Source organism: Punica granatum, chromosome 2 (genome assembly GCF_007655135.1).
Source record: "Punica granatum isolate Tunisia-2019 chromosome 2, ASM765513v2, whole genome shotgun sequence".
Classification (NCBI taxonomy): domain Eukaryota; kingdom Viridiplantae; phylum Streptophyta; class Magnoliopsida; order Myrtales; family Lythraceae; genus Punica; species Punica granatum.
Window position 1 is genome coordinate 36,363,217 of NC_045128.1, and position 20,871 is coordinate 36,384,087.

The following is a 20,871-nucleotide window of genomic DNA, read 5'->3' on the forward strand; positions in this document are numbered from 1 at the left end:
CTACGATAACGACGTCGAAATTTCTTATATCGTTCTTTTGTTTCTTGGAAAATAAGATACGAATTTTTGGAAATTCACGTTGACAACATCAACTAGCTCGTGGGATGTCATCCAGCCGATAACAGTCTGCTCTTGAATATTAGGCCAAAATTATTGGTTTCCTTAATTTATCCATTGAGCTGAGTCATTTCGAAATGACGCCTTTCGCTATGTTCCAATATCAGAATATAGACTAAGACTATCGGCCAGTGACAATGATGTTATATGTCCGACTTCGTGTTCATGATTTTGTATGATCTCCCACATGCATAAATATAGCAAAGATCGTACATTTCATGGAATCATGTCATTGGCGGATCATCGATCCAGGTTATGGTCAATTCTTCAGTCTGTTTCCTCTGTGAAGTTCTAAAAATGGAAACATAAACGGCCAGCTGTTGCTCAGAGAGGTGAGGGTAGAAAGAAATTCAAAGCTGTGTAAAAATGGAGGTTCAATGTACCTGGATTTGATTTCAGCAAATGTACCGGGATGTAATTTCAGCTTCATTCTCGCCTATATTGAGTCCCGGCAAGCAGAGCAAATCGAAAGGCGTCCTCCCCTGAGTGCAGACAGAACCCAGAGTTGAAGGGTGAGTCTCTGTCTTTGTTGTTTCCTTATTCGTCCGTTTGATCCGAGAATAATGTCAATGTGTTCTGGAGCTGCAGCTTTTTCCTGGAAAATGGACATCCGGGACGGACCCGAGTAATTCCGGGTCCTCCGAGTTCAGTTAGGAAATGCTAGGCAAACGCAATGTCGCGCTTAGATTGGTACATGACGAAATTTTTCTTTGCTTGCTCTGAGTTTTCAGAAAGAATTTCCAGCTTACATGAATTTTCAAGCTCTCTCACCCTATTCGCGAAATCGATGGTTGTCCCGGAAATATGATGGAAGAATACGCGTTGGTCTTCCATTGGTAGTACTGATGGAATAAGCCACTTTATGTGGCAGTGGTCCGAGAGACCGACTTGGAATGGTTCCTCGTACAGAAAGAATGGAAGAACATGTTAGAGAGTCAGCTCCAGGACCAGCTTTTATCATGCATTTGTTGATTCTCCTTGTTTTTGCTTTTTAGTTTTCATTTCGTTAAGGTTGAAAACACCATCGTCCGCCTCTTTTCCCTGCTCGATTGTCAAACTTGGGAGATGAAGCTCTATGATCTTTCCTTCATTCAGGGCTGACCATTTAGGCTGTTCGAATATTTTCATATATATATATATATATGGATTTTCGTAAAATATTGCCGGTGCTTTTCAAGAACCTCTGCTGTCATCAGTTCATTGAAAGTTCTATGTATGAATTGAATAGGGGTCCATATGTATCTGCATATGTTCGACATGCGAAACAGGATTTGATTTGATACTTGTTCTTGATTATGATGTGAATGTGCCTTTTGATCGACTACTGGAAACTTTGTCTGAGAATCTTATGGACCATTTTACTGAAAGAGGAAGATTGTTTGCGAAGCCGCCTCAGTTTTTCTACAACTTCTTCTATCGTGGAATTGCAGGGCGCCTTTGTTTCCCAGAAACATACAATGACTGAACCAGTAGTGAACAGGCCTCCGTCGCGTGCACCTTCAGAGACCATGCCTTATGTTCACAAAGTGGGAATACCTCCAAAGCAAGACATCCTCAAGGAGTTCAAATCGGGTGTGAAGGAGACTTTCTTCGCAGATGACCCTCTGCGGCAGTTCAAGGACCAGCCAAGGTCCAGGAAGCTCATGCTGGTGATCCAGTCTGTGTTCCCGATTCTTGACTGGGGAAGGCACTACAGCCTCCAAAAGTTCAAAGGGGACATAATCGCCGGACTCACCATTGCTAGCCTCTGTATCCCTCAAGACATTGGGTATGCGAAGCTAGCGAAACTTGATCCTCAGTACGGTCTATGTAAGTTCTTCTCATTTCGATCACTTCAGGCTGTTTTCTCTTATCCAATGGAACATTCCTCGATTTTCAACTGCTTTATATGTTTTTTATTGGTGTTTTCAGATAGTAGCTTTGTTCCGCCGCTTATATATGCGTTCATGGGAAGCTCTAGAGATATCGCAATAGGGCCTGTAGCTGTAGTTTCTCTGTTGCTGGGAAGTCTCCTTCAGGAAGAGATCGACCCGACTGAGAATCCTACAGATTATCGCCGTCTCGCGTTCACTGCAACATTCTTTGCTGGCGTCACCCAAGCCACTCTTGGATTCTTTAGGTTCGTTTTCTTTTATCAATGGATTTTTAATATTTAGATCATTCAATATGATTGCTTCTCAGTTCCGTGATCTATATGAAAATTCTTTAGTACTCTTAAGCGAACAACATTCATAAAGAAAGCTTGTAGACTTTTAACTGGTCGAAAGATGCATTCCAAGCACGTGAACTGGTTGATTCTCCTAAAGGCCTAACAAATTCAATTTCCAGTCACGTAAACTAAAGATTATGTCTATTCTTAAAAAAAATGCAGGCTCGGGTTCTTGATCGACTTCCTATCGCATGCTGCAATAGTAGGATTTATGGCAGGTGCTGCTGTGACTATTGCTCTTCAACAACTTAAGGGTCTGCTCGGCATAAAAAAATTCACCCAGAACACCGACATTGTCTCGGTCATGAAATCTGTATGGGGCACGGTGCATCATGGGGTAAGACAATAACAAACTCCGATTTCTGCATTTACAGGCCACTCTTACAGATCAGTTGAGATAGTTTTTAAATTTTGATTTTGCAGTGGAATTGGCAAACTATACTCATAGGAGTGTCCTTCCTAGCAATCCTTCTGCTAGCCAAGCATATTGTATGTACCTCGAATCTTCTCGGTACTGTCAAAACTAAATTTACATTTCTTTCTCCATCAACTGCTGTAGTTATATATCCTCCTACTCTTTTGCCAGGCTAAGAAGAACCCAAAGTATTTCTGGGTGCCTGCTATCACTCCATTGCTATCCGTTATCATCGCAACCTTCCTCGTTTATATTACTCGTGCTGACAATCATGGTGTTGCGATAGTAAGTATTTTTTATTTTCCGGTGTTTTTTTGGCTCTTTTTTTATTCAATTTATTCCGTGCTGAGACCGATGTTGTAATTGACATTCCCACATCAACCCCTTTTGAAGGTGAAACACATAAAGAAAGGGGTTAACCCATCATCAGCCAAAGAAATATTCTTTACAGGGGATTATCTCGGAAAGGGATTCAAGATTGGTGTAGTATCAGGCATGGTCGCATTGACGGTACAGCAAGATCTCCGAACACAGTTTTTGCAGTCCAGCACTTATTGATCAGTTTAACATGAATAACAAGGTCTTCTTCTTCCACGTCTCTAGGAAGCAGTTGCGATTGCGCGGACATTTGCTACTATGAAAGACTATCAGATAGATGGAAATAAGGAAATGGTCGCCCTTGGTACAATGAACATGATTGGTTCACTCACTTCATGCTATATTGCAACAGGCAAGAGAATTTGTCGAGTATCAAACTTCCAAACTGACTGGGTTTTGAGATTATCCAATGATCCGCAATAAATCTTGTGTTTTTACTTGCTCATTGTAATTACACATTGTCTTATACAGGATCCTTCTCCCGATCGGCTGTCAACTATATGTCAGGTTGCAATACAGCAGTCTCGAACATTGTTATGTCGATTGTGGTATTACTAACACTCTTATTCATCACTCCACTATTCAAGTATACACCGAACGCGATCCTCGCTTCAATCATAATCTCAGCAGTTGTCGGGCTATTTGACATAAATGCTATGATCCTGATCTGGAAGATTGACAAATTCGATTTCCTAGCCTGTCTTGGAGCCTTTTTCGGCGTTGTTTTTGTCTCCGTGGAGATCGGTCTGCTGATCGCGGTGAGATTTGGCACAGGACCTCTCTTGGTGAATTTATTGAATTTCACGTGTTATGGTTTTCTTTCTTATGTTCTGATAAAACTTTTTGTGGATGGCAGGTTTCCATTTCATTTGCAAAGATCCTCTTACAGGTAACGAGGCCTAGGACTGCAATACTAGGAAAACTGCCGAGGACGAGTGTTTATCGGAACATCCAGCAATATCCCGAAGCATTGAAAATCCCCGGAGTTCTGATCATTAGGGTGGATTCAGCGATCTATTTCTCTAACTCAAACTATGTCAAGGAGAGGTAAAAAACCGATAAAGAATCAGTCATTAGTACTTTTGAGTTTCCATTTTTTCAGTTGGGCCACTTGAGTGAGGATGGAATGGTCAATTTTTTCAGGATCCTGAGGTGGCTGGCTGATGAGGAGGAGTACCTGAAAGAGAACAATCAGTCGAGGATCGAGTTCTTGATCGTTGAAATGTCACGTAAGCTGTTTCTTGGAGAATTTCCATTGTCCATTGACTGCTGTTCAGATTGAAGTACTCATAAAAGCGAGATTGTTGCAGCTGTTACCGACATAGACACGAGTGGGATCCATGCCTTAGAAGAGCTACACCGAGCTCTCGAGAAAAAAGATATTCGGGTTAGCGTCAAGAACTGACTGTTAACTTCATTAGCGAAACAGTGAACCTTTGTATAATTTTACCTTATGATGATTTTGTGCATATTATGCAGCTGGTTCTGGCAAATCCTGGGGCGATTGTGATGGACAAGCTGCACGCATCACAGTTTGTGAACTTGATTGGGGAGGACAAGATCTTCCTGACCGTGACTGATGCAGTTCTCACTTGCGCACCGAAACTCGAACAAGCTTAGGTTTAAAGACTGAAATGCTTCCAATAGCTTTACATGTTCCCTGCTGGTAGACACAAAGCCTGTCGTGTAAGATTACTCTTGTAAAAAGAAAACCCAGTGGTTGATAAATAGAAATGCATTTTTTTCTCGAGATTATGGAGGCCCAAAAGATGTAGATATTGCCTGCTTGAATAATGGGTAGACCACCCATGTTATTTTTAACAAGAAATTGTTTCTCCTTTTCTGTATGTCCTGTTTATGCCATTGCTGGTTATGACATTCTTGAATATGACCCTTCTTCTGCAAGTTGCTTGTTGTTTCTGCTATGCCCTTCCAAATCAACCATTTTCCAGATAGGGGGAGGAAAGGGAAGGTGAGAAAACAATTCCACATCTGACATCTGAACTGTTTTCCACTAGAAATGTGAATCGATCACCAGGGGACATCCGAGTTTCAGAACTAGTCATGTCAGGTTTGTTTGAGATCCTTTTGTGTCTTGAAGTGTCAAGGGTCAGTATTCTCTAACTATACAACTTCTATTTTTTAAACTGAAGCAATGATTGTTGATGATCTGATTAGACTCGATAACAGCGAGTTAGTTCGGCATTCCTTCTCAAGGTGCAGTGAGCATCTCCAAAACAAGTTTACATAGAGCTCACTGGTAGCAAATATAGTTTACCTCAATCCAAACCTGATACGATGTAATACCCAACAAGAAGCAGTAACCATCACTTCATTAGTTGTACACATGAACGTACGAAATATATATGGTTAGAATCATCACTGTGGAATGAACTTTCGGGTGGTCCTAGAACATGGGCAACCACTGCAATAATGTGATTTATATATATTTGTTTATGGGGTTGTTGTGGATGAACTTATATTAACTGAAGATAATTAAGGACCTTCCTACATAAGTGGTATTGAAATTGTCCCTTCTCCCTGTCTCCTGGAGAAAACTAGCTGGCCGTGACAACTACGTAGTCATAGATCCTGATGTAAATGTGCTTTCGACTGGAAACTTACACTGGGAATCTCATTGACCATTCTTACCGATAGAAGAAGATTGTTTGTGTCTTCCGTATTTTTCTGTAGCTTCTTCTATTGGGAAGTGCAGGACACCTCTGTTTCCCGGAAGCATACAATGATTGAACCAGCAGCTAATGGGCCTCCATCACATGAACCTTCAGATACCGTGCCTTACGTCCACAAAGTGGGAATACCTCCAAAGGAGGAACTCCTTAAGGAGTTCAAATTGGGGGTGAAGGAGACTTTCTTCGTAGACGACCCACTCCAGCAGGTCAAGGACCGGCCGAGGTTGAGGAAATTCTTGCTTGGGATCCAGTCTGTGTTCCCAATTCTTGACTGGGAAGGCACTACAACCTCCAAAAATTCAAAGGGGACATAGTAGGGGGACTCACCATTGCCAGCCTCAGTATCCCTCAAGATGTCGCATATGCAAAGCTTGCAAAACTCGATCCTCAGTATGGTCTGGGTAAGTTCTTCTCATTATTGATCACTCCAAGTTGTTCTCTCTTATCCAATGGGAAGCTCCTCGACTTTTGACAGCTTTATATGTTACTTGGTGTTTTCAGATAGTAGCTTTGCTCCGCCGCTCATATATGCTTTCATGGCTTCTCATTCACTGCAACATTCTTTGCTGGAACCACTCAAGCCACTCTCGGATTCTTTAGGTTTGTTTTCTTGTAGCCTAGGATTTTTTAGATTGATTTAATTACTTCTTGTATTTCATGATTTATATGAAAATTATTTAGTATTGTTAAGTGACCGAGATTCATGTAGAAGCTTTTAGAGACTTTAACTGTTCAAAAGAAGCGTTCCAAGGATGTGGACTGGCTGATTCTCCTAAAAGCCTAACAACTTGAAGGTTCTGTCTATGCTTAAATGAATGCAGGCTCAGTTTCTTGATCGACTTCCTATCACAAGCTACAATTGTAGGATTTATGGCGGGTGCTGCAGTGACTATCGCTCTTCAACAACTTAAGGGTCTGCTCAGAATCAAACAATTGACTCAAAGCACTGACATCATTCAGTCATGAAATCTGTATGGAGCGCAGGGCATCACGGGGTCTGCTCCTATGGACCATTGTAAAGAGTTTTTAAATTTCAATTTTTCGGTGGAATTGGCAAACCATACTCATAGGAGTGTCCTTCCTAGCAATCCTTCTGCTTTCCAAGCATATTCTACAAAGCTCGATTCTTCTTGGCACTGTCAAACCTGAATTAATGATCCTTTCTCGACCAACTCCTGTAGTTATATATCTTCCGACTGTTTTGGCAGGCTAAGAAGAACCTGAAATATTTTGGGTGCCTGCCATAGCTCCATTACTATCTGTTATCATCTCCACCTTTCTTGTTTATATTACCCGGGCCGACGAGCATGGAGTTGCTATAGTAAGATCTGTTTTGCATTTTCTGGTGCTTTTTCGCTCTTCTTATACATTTGATCTTATATCTCAGACCAATTTTGTAAGTGAAATCCGCAAATCACCCTTCCTGAAGGTGAAACACATAAAGAAAGGGTTTAACCCGTCATCAGCCAAGGAAATATTCTTTCCGGGGGATTATCTTGCCAAGGGATTCAAGATTGGTGTGGCATTGGGGATGGTCACATTGACGGTAAAGCAAGATCTTTGAACATAGTTTTTACAGTCCAGCTCTTATCAATTGGTTTTATACGAATTATAAGGTCTTCTTCTTCTTCCACATCTTTAGGAAGCTGCTGCTATTGCACGAACATTTGTTGCAATGAAAGACTATCAGATAGCCAGAAACAAGGAAATGGTCGCACTCGGTTCCATGAACATGATTGGTTCACTCACTTCATGCTATATCACAACAGGCAAGAAAATTTCTCGAGTATGGAACTCTTTAACTAACAGATGTGGGTAACAGGTATCTATTATATGATTGTCCTATTGCTACCATTCTCGCATATATATGCATCATTTCCTTTACCACTGGCCCAATTGAATGTTGAATGATTGCAAACCGATCTTTCATTTTTACATGCACATTGTAATTACACATTTTTCATACAGGATCTTTCTCCCGATCAACTGTGAACTATATGTCGGGTTGCTAAACAGCGGTCTCAAACATTGTTACGTCAACTATTGTTTTACTGACACTCTCATTTTAATCACCCCGCTTTTCAAGTACACACCGAACACCATCCTTGCTTCAATCATAATCTCGGCAGTTGTTGGGCCAGTCGACATAAATGCTATGATCCTGATCTGGAAGATCGACAAGTTCGATTTCCTAGCCTGTCTTGGAGCCTTTCTCGGTGTTGTTTTTGCCTCCGTGGCAATCGGTCTGCTGATCGCAGTGAGATTTAGCAGATGGCCTCTTTTGGCGAATTTATTGAACTTATGAGTAATAATATAACTTCATTTATTATGAATTGATAAATGTCAGGTTTCGATTTCATTTGCAAAGATCTTTTTTCAAGTGACGAGGCTTAGGACCGCCATACTAGGAAAATTGCCGAGGACAAGTATTTACCAGAATATCCAACAATATCCCGCAGCATCTAAAATTCCTAGAGTTCTGATCATCAGGGTGGAATGCAGCAATCTATTTCTCAAATTCCAACTATGTCAAGGAGAGGTAAAGAAATAATAAAAATCAGTCATTAATACCATCGTGCTTCCAGTATTTTGGTCGGGCCATCTTGAGTGACGATGGAATGGTCAAGTTTTTCAGGATCCTGAGGTGGCTGGCCAATGAGGAGGAGTCCCTGAAAGAGAAAAATCAGTCAAAGATCGAGTTCTTGATCATTGAAACGTCATGTAAGCGGTTTTTAATTCGGAGATTTTCCATTGTCCTTCTGCTGCTGTTTGAATCAAAATACCTTTAAACTTGAGATTGTTGCAGCTGTTATGGACATAGACACGAGCGGGATCCACGCCTTAGAAGAGCTGCACACCGAGCTCCTGAAAAGAAAAATATTTGGGTTAGCTTCCCTTTTAGAATTTAAGGAGATACTGTTAACTTCATCAGCAAGGCGGTGCACCTCTGTCTAGCTAGTATAACCTTATGATGGCTGCATCCATATTATGCAGCTCGTTCTGGCTAATCCCGAGCCGATTGTGATGGACGAGCTCCACGCATCCATACGGGAGGACAAGATATTCCTGACCGTGACCGATGCTGTTCTCACTTGAGGAACAAAGCTTGAACAAGCTTAGGTTCAAAGGGAGAAATGCTTCCAATCTCTTCAGACTGTCGTGTAAGATTATTCTTGCAAATAAGTAGATAAAAATCATCTTATGTAAATGTGTATGTATATAAATATTTATCTGTAATAGTCTTTTATTTATTAGCATAGATACTTGAATATGAATTATTTTAAATAAATTTGCTTCACTTAGAATTTCAAAGATATAAAAGAAATATAATAAAACTACAAATTTAAGTAAAAATTAAAAGTAAAATTAGCAAAAAATTGCACGAGCAAAGGCTAGTACATAATGTAAAAGAGAATGGAAACATCGATAATGTAATAACAATGGGGTTAAGCTTGGTTTAAGAGCGTTGCTACTTATCTATAAGTGCTATAAAAGAATTGATGATTTTAGAATTTACTAAATTGTTTGGCAAAAGCATTTTCAAGTCTGCTGAAATTAAAAGCATCATATAATTAATGACAATTTTGTACGACAAGATCTTTTTTAAATTACTTACTTCATAGAAAAGTTTAGGGCCTGTTCTGTTGAGAGTTTAGGAACAGAATAGGAATATGGGCAAAACGGAATATGAAATGACAAATTTTCCTTTTCGTTAGGAGTCAAAATTCAAATCATTTTTACTTTTGGTCCATTGCCCATAGAATTAGAATAATTTACATAACGTTTGGCAACGAAATTAAGTTTGATTTAATTTGATTCGATGAGATAAAGACAAAATTAGTTGAAAAAAAATATGTGAAAGAATTTGAAACGGAATATAAAAAAATAATGATTATGTTTTTAAATTGAAAAAAAATATTGAATTTAAAAAAAATATTAAATAGTTGAGAGAATTTAATATTAAAATATTATTTATAATAATAGATTGAGAGAGAGTTTTAAAAAAAAGATAAAAAGTAATGATTGTATTGTTGAATTGAGATAAAAGTACAGTAGAATTAAATTAAGTAAAGTTTATTTTTTGTAAACAAACAAATCAGTTAGGGGGCTCCACTGACTTAGTCGGGTGGGCTGTTGCGACCCCAACTTCTTCATCGAAAGATCATATAAAACATATTAGGTTAGGATATGGTCGATTTGAAAATGAGAATATATAGAATCAAATTGACTGTTTACTCAAATTGGTCTCCATCTAATACTTAACGGTCTCAAACTGTCCCAACTTAATGGATGTCGGATGGTGGAAGGACCTAACGTTTCGAGTCGGGGGACCTATCATTCGTTTTGAGTCCACGAGGGTTAGGTTACTGTACACCCGGCCGCATGGAATCATCCGAACCTTCTGTCTTCGTCTCTCTCCAGCTGTTCACTGCTCTCTCTCTTTGACGGAGCTGACATTTCAGAGCTTCTGGGGAGCTCACGAGCAAGAGCCTCTCGAGGCTTGGAATATCTCGTCGGCGTTGATCCACCGCGACCGTCGGGGCGGAGATCTTCGTCGCAGTGGCTACCGTGTTCTGCATGCTGGGAGAGTAGTTTGTCTTCTCCGATGTCGAATTTCCTGACCAGCTCCTCCCTGTCGAATCCCAACCCCAACAAGTCGTACGAGGTATTCGGAGATTCCTCGCCTCCGGTCGCGTTCTCTGCTGTTGGGATGTTGTTCTTGTGACTATCTTGTAATTTGTTGAAGTCTGGTCTGGTGCTTTTCCTCTGTTGCGGTGATGTTGGGGGATGATTCGCGTGATGCTAAGTTAGTAACTTTGGCTGACGCGGTTGTAATGTGATGTGTTGTGGCTTCTGATGAACTGTAGGTTATTCAACCTCCGAGTGATTCTGTCTCCAGTCTAAGCTTCAGCCCCAAGGCGAATTTCTTGGTGGCCACTTCATGGGATAACCAGGTCTGCCTCTGCACCTTCTTCTTGAAACGTAGATAGTCAGATATAGCTAGATTGTACTTCTCTTTCACTAGAATACTCAGTACAATGCAATTCTATTATCGCGAGTGAATATGTTTTGCTAAAGGGGACATGAGACTACGCGTTGGGGGGTGTTCTTTTATATTTGATGTTGTGAATAATAACTTTCTCCGTTAATTGAGTTGGGATAACGAGTATGAGAAACTCTTGATGAGTATATGGATTTTGGTGGATGTCGTGTGAAATATGTAGCAAGGATGAAGCTTTTTTCGTTAAATCTTTGCAGGTGAGATGTTGGGAAATAGTTCGAAACGCTGCAAATGTGGGTAGTATGCCCAAGGCTTCTATATCTCATGACCAGCCGGTAATAGATTCATATTCTGCATCTGCTTTTGCGCATATTTTGAAATTAGCTGTTAAATAAAACCCATTTGTGTCATTCTCAACTTAAACCATTTTAAGAAGTGTCTGGGAAAATAATAAATGAGACCTTCATAGGCGGACACTATCTTCCATCTTTTCTCGTGGGAACTTCAAGCATGTTCCTTTCATTTGCAAAATGTGGAACAGGAGTTTCACGCATGCTTGGGAGGAAGCTGCATTCCCTTCTTGCAATGTCTTCTTCTTTGCTATATCGAACCACTTTGAATTCCTATTTACCCCAGCATTAGTTCTGTCTCTTTTTCAACTGGCTTTCTCTCATACAATTAAATAATGTATTCCATCTTGCGCAGGTTTTGTGCTCAACCTGGAAGGACGATGGAACTACTGTATTTTCTGGCGGCTGTGACAAGCAAGTGAAAATGTGGCCTTTGTCGTCCGGCGGCCAACCAATGACTCTGGCCATGCATGATGCACCAATTAAGGAAATTGCTTGGATCCCTGAGATGAATGTTTTAGTTACTGGAAGCTGGGACAAGACACTTAGGTAATGAGTCCACCTTTGGAATTACATAGATTATCAAGAAAATACCTTCTGAGAGCATATTGGAGAAGAAATGATACTGTTACTGTTATTTGACATATATTCGACATGTTTTATGGTTGTGGGACTGCCTATTTTCTCAGAGGCTCTTATCAGTTCTGCTTCCTCATTCATGTGGTTTGATCACTTGCTCGGCAAATTTCCAGGTATTGGGATACAAGGCAACCTAATCCTGTGCATAGCCAGGCACTTCCTGAGCGCTGCTACGCTCTGACAGTGAGATATCCACTAATGGTTGTTGGAACTGCTGACAGAAATCTGATTGTTTTCAACCTACAGAACCCACAGGTCTTCTTCTCTTCTTTTCAACATTTTTCTTACGATAGAAGAAGTCGAGTGAATTCTTAGGCTTCTTTGTGCTGTCTTGCCTCTTTGTAATTCTTGCTCCTATATTATATAGATTAGCCCTATAAACTACTGAAGCTCACTTATGGCAGGAGGCCAACTAGCAGTTTGTGTCTTGGACTATACTATAATGTGCATGCACCACAAGAGACCACCCCCCCCCTCCACCCCCCCCCCCCCCCCCCCCCCCCCCCCCCCCCGAGAATGCAACTCACAGTAGTATAAATTTCGTGTATAAGCTATGAGAAGATAAATTTGACGTGATATTAGCTTATAATATATTTTGTAAGAAACTTCGACTTGTTATGATGTCATATTGATGACCATGTGAAATGATATTCTAAAGCACTACATGTTCTATATCTACTTTCTTTCCCATTCTCCCTTGTCTAAAATTTTAGTTTTCTCTTTCTTCAATTTTAAATTGCTCCATTGTGCTTTCATTTACTTTATATCTGTCCTGCTTATACATGTACTATGCTTTCAACAGACTGAGTTCAAGAGAATCACTTCACCTCTGAAGTATCAGACAAGATGTCTTGCTGCCTTCCCTGACCAACAAGGATTTCTGGTAAGAGATCCTGGTTGGTTTGCCTCAGTATTTTACCTCTATGGCTTGCATTGTTGTGCCCTGATTTTGGTTCACCATCTTTCTCCCATCTCTTCAATGGAGAATCTTTCTGATTCAACAGAGAGGAAGATATAGTTTATTTGGATATCATACAATTTAATATTCACTCAATCATTGGTATTGTCAGGTTAGGTTTTGGAATTGCTTTCTTGGTTATACTTTATCATCCTACAGGACCTCCAATTTCTCTCATTCAACTGCATGATGGACTAAGTTGTTAAGTGAAATGTTCTCTTTTCTCATTGATGATGCTTTGACTGTGCTAGTTGGTCCTTGTAGGTTGGTTCAATAGAAGGACGGGTTGGTGTACATCATCTAGATGAGTCACAACAGAGTAAAAACTTCACATTCAAATGCCACAGAGATGGAAATGATATATATTCAGTCAACTCTCTGAACTTTCATCCTGTAAGAGTTCTTCTGCAGGAGCGGTTACTTTGTATTTTTATATTTTGGGCAGATCTCGAGTATTAGATGACTGCTAAACTAGATTCCAGAACTAAACTAAAGTGAGGGTTGTTTCAGGTGCATCACACGTTTGCGACTGCTGGTTCTGATGGTGCCTTCAATTTTTGGGACAAAGATAGTAAACAGCGACTGAAGGTTCTTACTATTTTCAAACTTCTTTGGCTTGGACTAATCTTTTTCTTGGTGGCTTTGGTGTATTTCATCATATCTGTGTAAATGTGTATTTTCTCGTGATCAACGAGTCACCATAGGGGGCCCTGGGCCAATCTATGTGCTTCTGATGAATGAATTACTAAAAGGTCCTTATGGTGTCATGAGGTCATGTTGACCCCATGTTCCCTTACTAGTCTTGTAGAATGCCTCATCTGAACTAAGTAATATCTTTTTGTACTTTTCTTTATTTTCCCCCCTTTTATTCCGTATGGTCATTCTGTTGCTCCACACTTACGCCAATAAAGATCCTAATTAATTGTCTTTGGCTTGATACTCTCGATGACCCTCAATTTGATTACTTGTCTGATTTCAGGCAATGGCAAGGTGTAGCCAACCTATACCATGCAGTACCTTCAACAATGATGGATCCTTATTCGCATACTCGGTATGCTTCACTTTGACATGATTTATGCATGTTATGCTTTTTTTTCTTTTCTGTTAAAAGACTATGCAATCGATCTTTTCCTTCCACATCTTTAATTGTTAAAACAGAGGAAAAAAAAAAAGGGACTCTTAGGAGTCCAGGAAAGAAACTGCTTTTACAATCACAATGTTGTTTTTTATCTGTTAATTACTTTTGATTGTTATCTCCTAGTTGGGCAGATTTTTTGCCTATCAAACATCACCCGTCTACTCTACACAGTTTTAAATCTGGATTTGCGTGTAGTATGGTATCTTGCTAATGAAACTAAAGAGATATTGGTTTAGTTGCGAGACTATCTGGATTCTTCAGGCCCTGGTAAATTAATTCTATGTTACCTTTACAAATAATCGAGCCACTTTTTGTGCAACAGGTGTGCTACGACTGGAGCAAGGGCGCTGAAAATCATAATCCTGCAACAGCAAAGACCTACATATTCCTGCACCTTCCACAGGTATATACTCTAATACAATAATGAAGGTCGAACTGCAGCTGTAACGTTACAAGTTTGAATAGCACTCCTCTAATGTTATGGAACGTCAATAATGTTGTGTGTTGCAGGAGGCCGAGGTTAAAGGAAAGCCACGGCTCGGGACCACTGGTCGAAAGTGAAGGAGCGATTGGATCAGCAGCGATGCATCCCCAGAGAAACATCATAGATGGATATTTTGTGCATAAATCAGAGAGTTGTAATTCTATCCTATCTTTACATGATCTTCTGGATTTTTTCATCCACCTTTGCCACGGACCTTTCTTTTGTACTGCTCTGCACTTTTTTAACTGACGAGTAATTATCGGGTCGGGGAAGAATGTGTCTGTAAAATCCTGCATATATGTTCAACTGTGAATTTGAAGATTTAGGTCAGCTCCTGATTGTGAAGATCAGTGAAAACTTCATGTGTTGATTACGATCCATTTATGGATCAAGCTTTTGTTCAAGTTCAGAAAGAATTCGCATCAGCAGATCCTGATCTGTATGTGATGTTCTTCACGATCCTGCCGTGCTTCATCTTCATTTAGCAAGCTAGAATGAGAATCACATTCCCATATATGGCCGAAACTGGGAGCTGAAGGTAAGGTTCGGTTCGGTTTTAACATCACCGGGAACAATATTATTTGTCTTACATTATCTCAAGTAAACCTTTTGGATACATAAAAATGACTAACGGACGCATAACAACATACATGACAAAGGAAAATTAGTTGCTTCCCACAGCCCTCTTCTGTTTCTTGAGTCTAACCCCTCGAATGTTTTTCAATGACAGGAAAAATAGGGGGAAAAAAAAAAGATCCTATTAAGAGGAAAACAAAAAACCCACTAGAGCCAATCCAAATACGACATATAGGCAGGAATAAAAAATAAATAAAAAAGGAAAAGAAGGAAAAAGAAAAATCATATGCACAAATGTTATAGTCCCGGTAAGCTACAACACGGCCACCGCCGGCACGAATTCCAACCTAGACTTAGTCTGAGGCACAAATCTGTTGTATTTCCTTGAAGATCCCGATGATCTACTGGTTACAATTTGGATAGACTGGATCTGGGTAAGAATTACCATTCTCGGTTTGACTCTTTGGGGCCCCATTTAGCAGGATCATCTTGGGCCCGACAACTCATCTGGCCGGAGATGGGAGGTGGAGTCAGGCACCCCCACGATCCAATCCGCGTGTGGGTGGTGGGTGTGGTTGAAGTCTCGTCGGAACATCTCCTCCTTCTGCCACTCCTCCCATCTCTCCGCTAGGCCGTCTCCTTCAAGCATCCTGACTACTTCAGACATCCTGGGCCTCTCCATCGGGTTGCTCTGTGTGCACAGCAGGGCTACCTGGATCAGCTGCTCGACCTCGTCTTCGATGTAGTTCCCTTGGAGATCAGCGTCAACCAGGGTCTCAAGCTTCTTTTCTTTCAGAAGCCCTTTCACCTGAGAGTTTCGAGGAAGAAGAAAATTGCTCTCAAAAGGAATGAACAGTTGGGTTATGGTTAAGCTTTCAAAGCATTGGCATATTTCTGAATCCCACCATAATTCAAAGTAATGGCAGATTTCCTCAAGCCACGATATGTAGACACAGCAAACTATACGTGATATATTTACTGGACAGACAACATAATAACCTAAGAGAAGAGACTTAGAAGATCTTATATGCTTATAAGACAAGGGGCCAACATACCCAGTCAAGTAGCATGACATCATCATCGTTTGCAAGCCGAGCGAGATCAAACGCCCTCTGCCCTGTTATGAGCTCAAGAAGCATCACCCCGTACCCAAAAACATCCGTCTTCTCAGAAGACTTCCCTGTTGAAAGGTATTCTGGGGCTATGTGCCCAATTGTTCCACGAACAGCAGTAGTAACGTGAGTATCCTTATAGTCCATGAGTTTGGCTAAACCGAAATCTCCGACCACAGCCTCAAACTCCTCATCCAACAATATGTTCGCGGCTTTCACATCTCGGTGAATAATCTTCGGGTCACAGTGGTCATGCAAGTATGCAAGCCCCCTTGCTGCTCCCAATGCAATTCGCTTCCGATTGGGCCAGCTAAGGGGGGGTTGTGCATCAGCGCGCTCTATAGAATCATCAAACAATAATGAGAAAAAATGAAAATAACACAAAAATATTGGAAAAGAATCAGAAATGCAATGCATGACATACATTAAATTGATTAAATGCGACTTGGTTTACTCTAAATGCTAGGAGATAAGACCAACATTTGATGTTGAATGGACAATGTATGGAATAAGATCAGCACACAAAGAATATAGTTTCATAGTGTGATTTCACCCTAAAATTGTGCTGTTGCTTCACATCAAACAATGGAAACTCAGACGTATTAAGGGAAGCAAAATTCAATTTAAATACAGATGCAATCCACTGATTCAAGCCAATTAATAAATCCAATGCTTTGGCATTCAACTTCTGATCTGAGACAACTAAAACGAGGATAACAGAACACTGCAACAAAACAAGTACAGGAGAACGCTAAGCATTTTTACCTCTTAAACAGGAAGCTACACTGCCATTAGCCATGTAGGGATATACCAACAAACGTTCAGTTGGAGTCATGCAAAAGCCACGCAAACGGAGCAAGTTCCGATGAACAGCCATACTTATCAGTTCCACTTCTGTTTGGAACTGCAATTCTCCTCCTTGTGTGCGTTCTTCTTTCAATCTTTTCACGGCCACAAGTGACCCATCTGCCAATCGTCCTTTGTAGACCTTACCAAATCCTCCCCTACCAAGAATATTTTTGTGGCCGAAGTTATCCGTCGCAACTTGCAGTTCACGTAGCGAGAATCTCTTAATTTGTCCCAAATGGACTTCAGGATCCTCCTCCGCTGCAAGACATGGCACACAGGTCAAAATGCATGATGAAGAATCAAAAGAGAGCATCAGAATTTCTGAAACGGGGTGACTGATTGAGAGAAAGTGGTGCGGACTAAGAGATTCCGAAATTAATAATAATTAAACAGAAGTTAATAGAAAATAGATATATGTTTCTTGTCAGAAATTTGAAAAGCTAGGCGCAAGCAACTGTTCTTCTTTAAAGACGCTCCCAGGCTCATACTTAGATATGTAAGTTCTGATGGGTTTACGTGCTTCCCTGGTGCTCAAATGGTCGGGAATCAATCATTTTCATTATATTCCAAAGATGTTATCTTGCCTCACCGAATGGCAGAGACAGAGATCCCTCATGAACTCAATTCTACATTTTTCCCTTCCAGAATCTATTTCCAATTCCGAATATCACATTCCATCAGATAAGTCTCGCGATGCTTTGTACGCTTTTGAACAATGTAATCTAGAGTAAAATCAGAAAATGAAATAACATAAAAAATTTAAGCAGTTCTTCCATGAGAGGCCGACCTGGTACATCGAAGAAATGGTCCTGAGGTTTCCTTCTCCTCCACCAAGCAAGAGCGATTGCAGGGGCAGCAAACAGCAGAGCAGCACCAGCTGCAACTCCTCCAGCGATAGCGCCAGTAGCACTAGCTGCTGTTTGGATAACAAACAACGAATATTAATATGCCTGCTTCAACTAAATCAAATAAATATTTATATATCGATGCATATATTATCAATCAAGCTGATTGTTTAGTGATGGAATAGCAGCAGACCTGAAGCAGAAGCTGGGGGTGTTGGAGAAATAGGAGGTGGAGGTGTCACTGGCAGAGCATTGAGGTTGTTACCACCAAAACTAAAGTAAAATGCAGCAGTTAGAGTACAATCCCTTAGCTGAATTGGACTTAATATCGTAGGAGATCTTCACTTGCATTATGTATACCTGATAGGTGTAAACAGAGAGAAGGATCCATTCACTGGGACGTCACCCGTAAGTTTGTTGTTCGAAAGATCACTGAATTTTCATTAAAATAGAAAAAGTCGCATGTCATGTTAGTAATTTAAAGGATTCAGCAGGAGAAAAGGAAAATCTATAAATCGACTGAGAATAAGCAGACTACTCACAGGACTTGCAATGTAGTCACAGTCGTCAAAGATATGGGAATTGTTTCTGTGAGGCTGTTGTTGTTGAGACGCCTGTTTCACATAACACAAATTTTATAAAGAAATAAAGATTTTTTCCAGAAAACTCCTACATGCTCAGAAGAGATGCACATTGATCGCATATTAAACAAGAGAAACTGATTGGAGAATGCAAGAAGGATGCTACGTACAAGAAACGGAGCTTTTGGAGTTTTCCCAACGTGACAGGAATAGGGCCAGTCAGATTGTTCAAGTAAAGATCCAAACTGACCAAGTTTGTCAAATTCCCAAGCTCTTCTGGGATCCTCCCAGTTATGTTATTACTATAAAGTTCCCTGTCAAAACAGAGATTATAGTTGAAGTCAGTAAATATAGGCCACAATCTCAAATCACACCTCACACATAAAGTGATCAAGTCCAACTTCAAATGCATGTGGAGAATCATCATACTTACAAGTACTGCAGATTCGTAAGCTGGCCAAGCTGTATAACCAACTGACCAGATAGATTCGCATTTCCAAGATCACTAACGAAAATTCAAAACTCAAAGTATCAGAAAACACTGCTATTAGTACTATATATGCACACATGTCCATGAATTCCCACAAATGCATTAAGCAGCAGATGACGCAGAAGAAGCATTTAATGTACTTACACTCGAGTCACGCTGTTATCGCTATTGCATGTTACATGGAACCAAGTGCAAGGATTGACAAGGGTAGGATCCCAACTTTGCAGAACATTATTTGGGTCAGCTAAATTGTTCTTCAGCGCATTCAGAGCATCACCTGAAAGATTTACACAGATTAGGCAAATATTCAGCCGCTGTTGTGGGGATTAATGTTATCATACTGTAAAGGGTCAGTGAATTGCAACAAACCGAACTAATCAGGTCAACACCCAAATGTGCAAATGAAACCACAGATTGCAACAGTTGACTCAATATGACATGTCCAATCACTATTAATTCATCCCAAAGCTTTCAGCTCTTGCCCTTTTCAGATATTCAGCTTCCAATACCGATCAGAATCAAAAGACAAGTGCCCAAATTAGCAATTCCAGAAACCATAGCAAGTTTGTTCGATTGTAGCAATTACAAAGGAGAGAAACAGGACAAAACCTCCTAAAAATAACAAATTTTCATAAAAGCAAGACATGTAATTAAAAAAAAAAAAAAACCAACCTTCAGCATTCCCAGCAACTTTCGGTAGTACACGAGATACTAAAATTAACCAGAGAAAAGCAGAGATCACCCTCTCAATTATATCCATCACAGCTCCAAACTTCACAATCTCGCCGGCCTGAGCATTAGCTTCGACGCCCACAACCCAGAGCGGAGGAACCCTATTCAACCTCAGCACCCCCCAAACTGATGACCCATCAAGAAGAATCTTGGACCATTCCGCCCGTTGACCGAATCGACAGCAACCCAGAAGAGCAAAAGGCACCCAGATGGATTCTTGAGAGAAGGAGCAGATGGGCGAATCCGAGGGGACCGAGATCCAAGAACTGGAGCTGGGTCTGCTCTCCTGAGCACCAATGGATGACACTGAGCTCGAAACTGGAGGGAGGAGAGAGCAGAGCACCGGCAGTATCAAATCACTGCAGCTGATTAATGGAAAATCCGAGTGCAAAGTTCTATTTTTGGGACCCGATTGTATGTATTGCCTGTATGTATGGGTCGTTGCTTGGGGGAAGAAGGTTGGGGAAAAGCTTTAGTCAAAGAAAGGGCACATTAGTCAGTCCAAAACATCTGTCATTGAATTTTCTTCCCTTTTATTTATTATTATAAAATCTCATATTTCTAAATTATTATTATTATTATTGTTTTTATTACATTTATAATATTTATTATTTTTCCTTTCAAAGGTGATTATTCCCAACCTTGCTTGTTTGCTTAAGTTTCCAATAAACAAATTCTTAAAGCTAAAATTCCATGCTTCGTGGCAAGAGTCGAGTCGACATTCGACTGATGATTAGTCTCGATTAATTGATCGAGGATACCTCATGAGCGAATAAATAGAGTTAAGGTAAGGTGTAATATCATCGAGGGTTAATGGTGATCATTTTCTCCTCTTTTTTTCTTTTTCTTCCTTTTGAATTAGAAAAGCTAAGGATATTGCATCAAAAAAAAAAAGTTAAGGATATGATATTATAATATTGATATTGATGTGATTTAAAGTGTTTTCCTTTAAACTATTTGCAAAGCATTCACCTTTTCGATATATATTAATTAATTTTTGAAGTTCCCTATATTCGTTGGAATTATTAATTTTCTTTTATGAATTTAATAAAAAAATAAAAATAAAGATAATATCTAAATGAGAGTGGAAGAGCAGTAATAGGGTCAAATTGTGCACGCCCAACTGTCCCCACTGCACTATTGCATTCAAAGGAACTGAGGAGGAAATTGGGACAATTGAATGCCAAAACTGATGATAAATAATAATTATTAAATATTGATTCCAAAAATAAATAAAAAAATAAAATACATGAGATGAATAACACGCATATCTTAATCGGCATTCGGTGAGGATTCCACTCTA

General features: G+C 40.1%; 3 protein-coding genes and 1 pseudogene across 4 annotated transcripts; 3 read left to right on the forward strand and 1 right to left on the reverse strand.

Moving 5' to 3' along the window:
• Nucleotides 1–346: 346 nt before the first annotated feature.
• On the forward strand, nt 347–4,962 carry LOC116194964 (sulfate transporter 1.3-like). The gene is made up of 13 exons (XM_031523899.1): nt 347–629; nt 1,548–1,926; nt 2,029–2,236; nt 2,489–2,663; nt 2,750–2,815; nt 2,913–3,026; nt 3,135–3,251; nt 3,345–3,471; nt 3,591–3,877; nt 3,976–4,166; nt 4,263–4,348; nt 4,430–4,506; nt 4,599–4,962. The coding sequence occupies exons 2-13, from the start codon at nt 1,575–1,577 to the stop codon at nt 4,737–4,739; spliced, it is 1,941 nt and encodes a 646-aa protein (XP_031379759.1). The 5' UTR covers nt 347–629; nt 1,548–1,574; the 3' UTR covers nt 4,740–4,962.
• Nucleotides 4,963–5,183: 221 nt separating this feature from the next.
• Nucleotides 5,184–8,977, forward strand: LOC116193936 (annotated as a pseudogene).
• Nucleotides 8,978–10,105: 1,128 nt separating this feature from the next.
• LOC116194966 (protein RAE1-like) lies at nt 10,106–14,811 on the forward strand. Its single transcript, XM_031523903.1, has 11 exons — nt 10,106–10,478; nt 10,681–10,767; nt 11,072–11,149; nt 11,520–11,713; nt 11,917–12,058; nt 12,606–12,686; nt 13,026–13,154; nt 13,272–13,349; nt 13,741–13,812; nt 14,222–14,302; nt 14,410–14,811. Exons 1-11 carry the CDS (start codon nt 10,419–10,421, stop codon nt 14,458–14,460), a joined length of 1,053 nt encoding a protein of 350 aa, XP_031379763.1. The 5' UTR covers nt 10,106–10,418; the 3' UTR covers nt 14,461–14,811.
• A 126-nt stretch (nt 14,812–14,937) lies between these two features.
• LOC116194965 (BRASSINOSTEROID INSENSITIVE 1-associated receptor kinase 1) lies at nt 14,938–20,053 on the reverse strand. 2 transcript variants are annotated; one of them, XM_031523902.1, is made up of 11 exons: nt 19,509–20,053; nt 18,981–19,113; nt 18,780–18,851; nt 18,517–18,660; nt 18,308–18,379; nt 18,126–18,197; nt 17,959–18,038; nt 17,708–17,833; nt 16,837–17,178; nt 16,015–16,409; nt 14,938–15,767 (listed from the first exon to the last, which is right to left on the reverse strand). In XM_031523902.1, exons 1-11 carry the CDS (start codon nt 19,594–19,596, stop codon nt 15,444–15,446), a joined length of 1,848 nt encoding a protein of 615 aa, XP_031379762.1. In that variant the 5' UTR covers nt 19,597–20,053; the 3' UTR covers nt 14,938–15,443. The 2 variants fall into 2 exon arrangements, with proteins under 2 accessions (XP_031379762.1, XP_031379761.1); XM_031523901.1 differs by having other exon boundaries at nt 17,708–17,836; nt 19,509–20,052.
• Between the last annotated feature and the right edge of the window lie 818 nt (nt 20,054–20,871).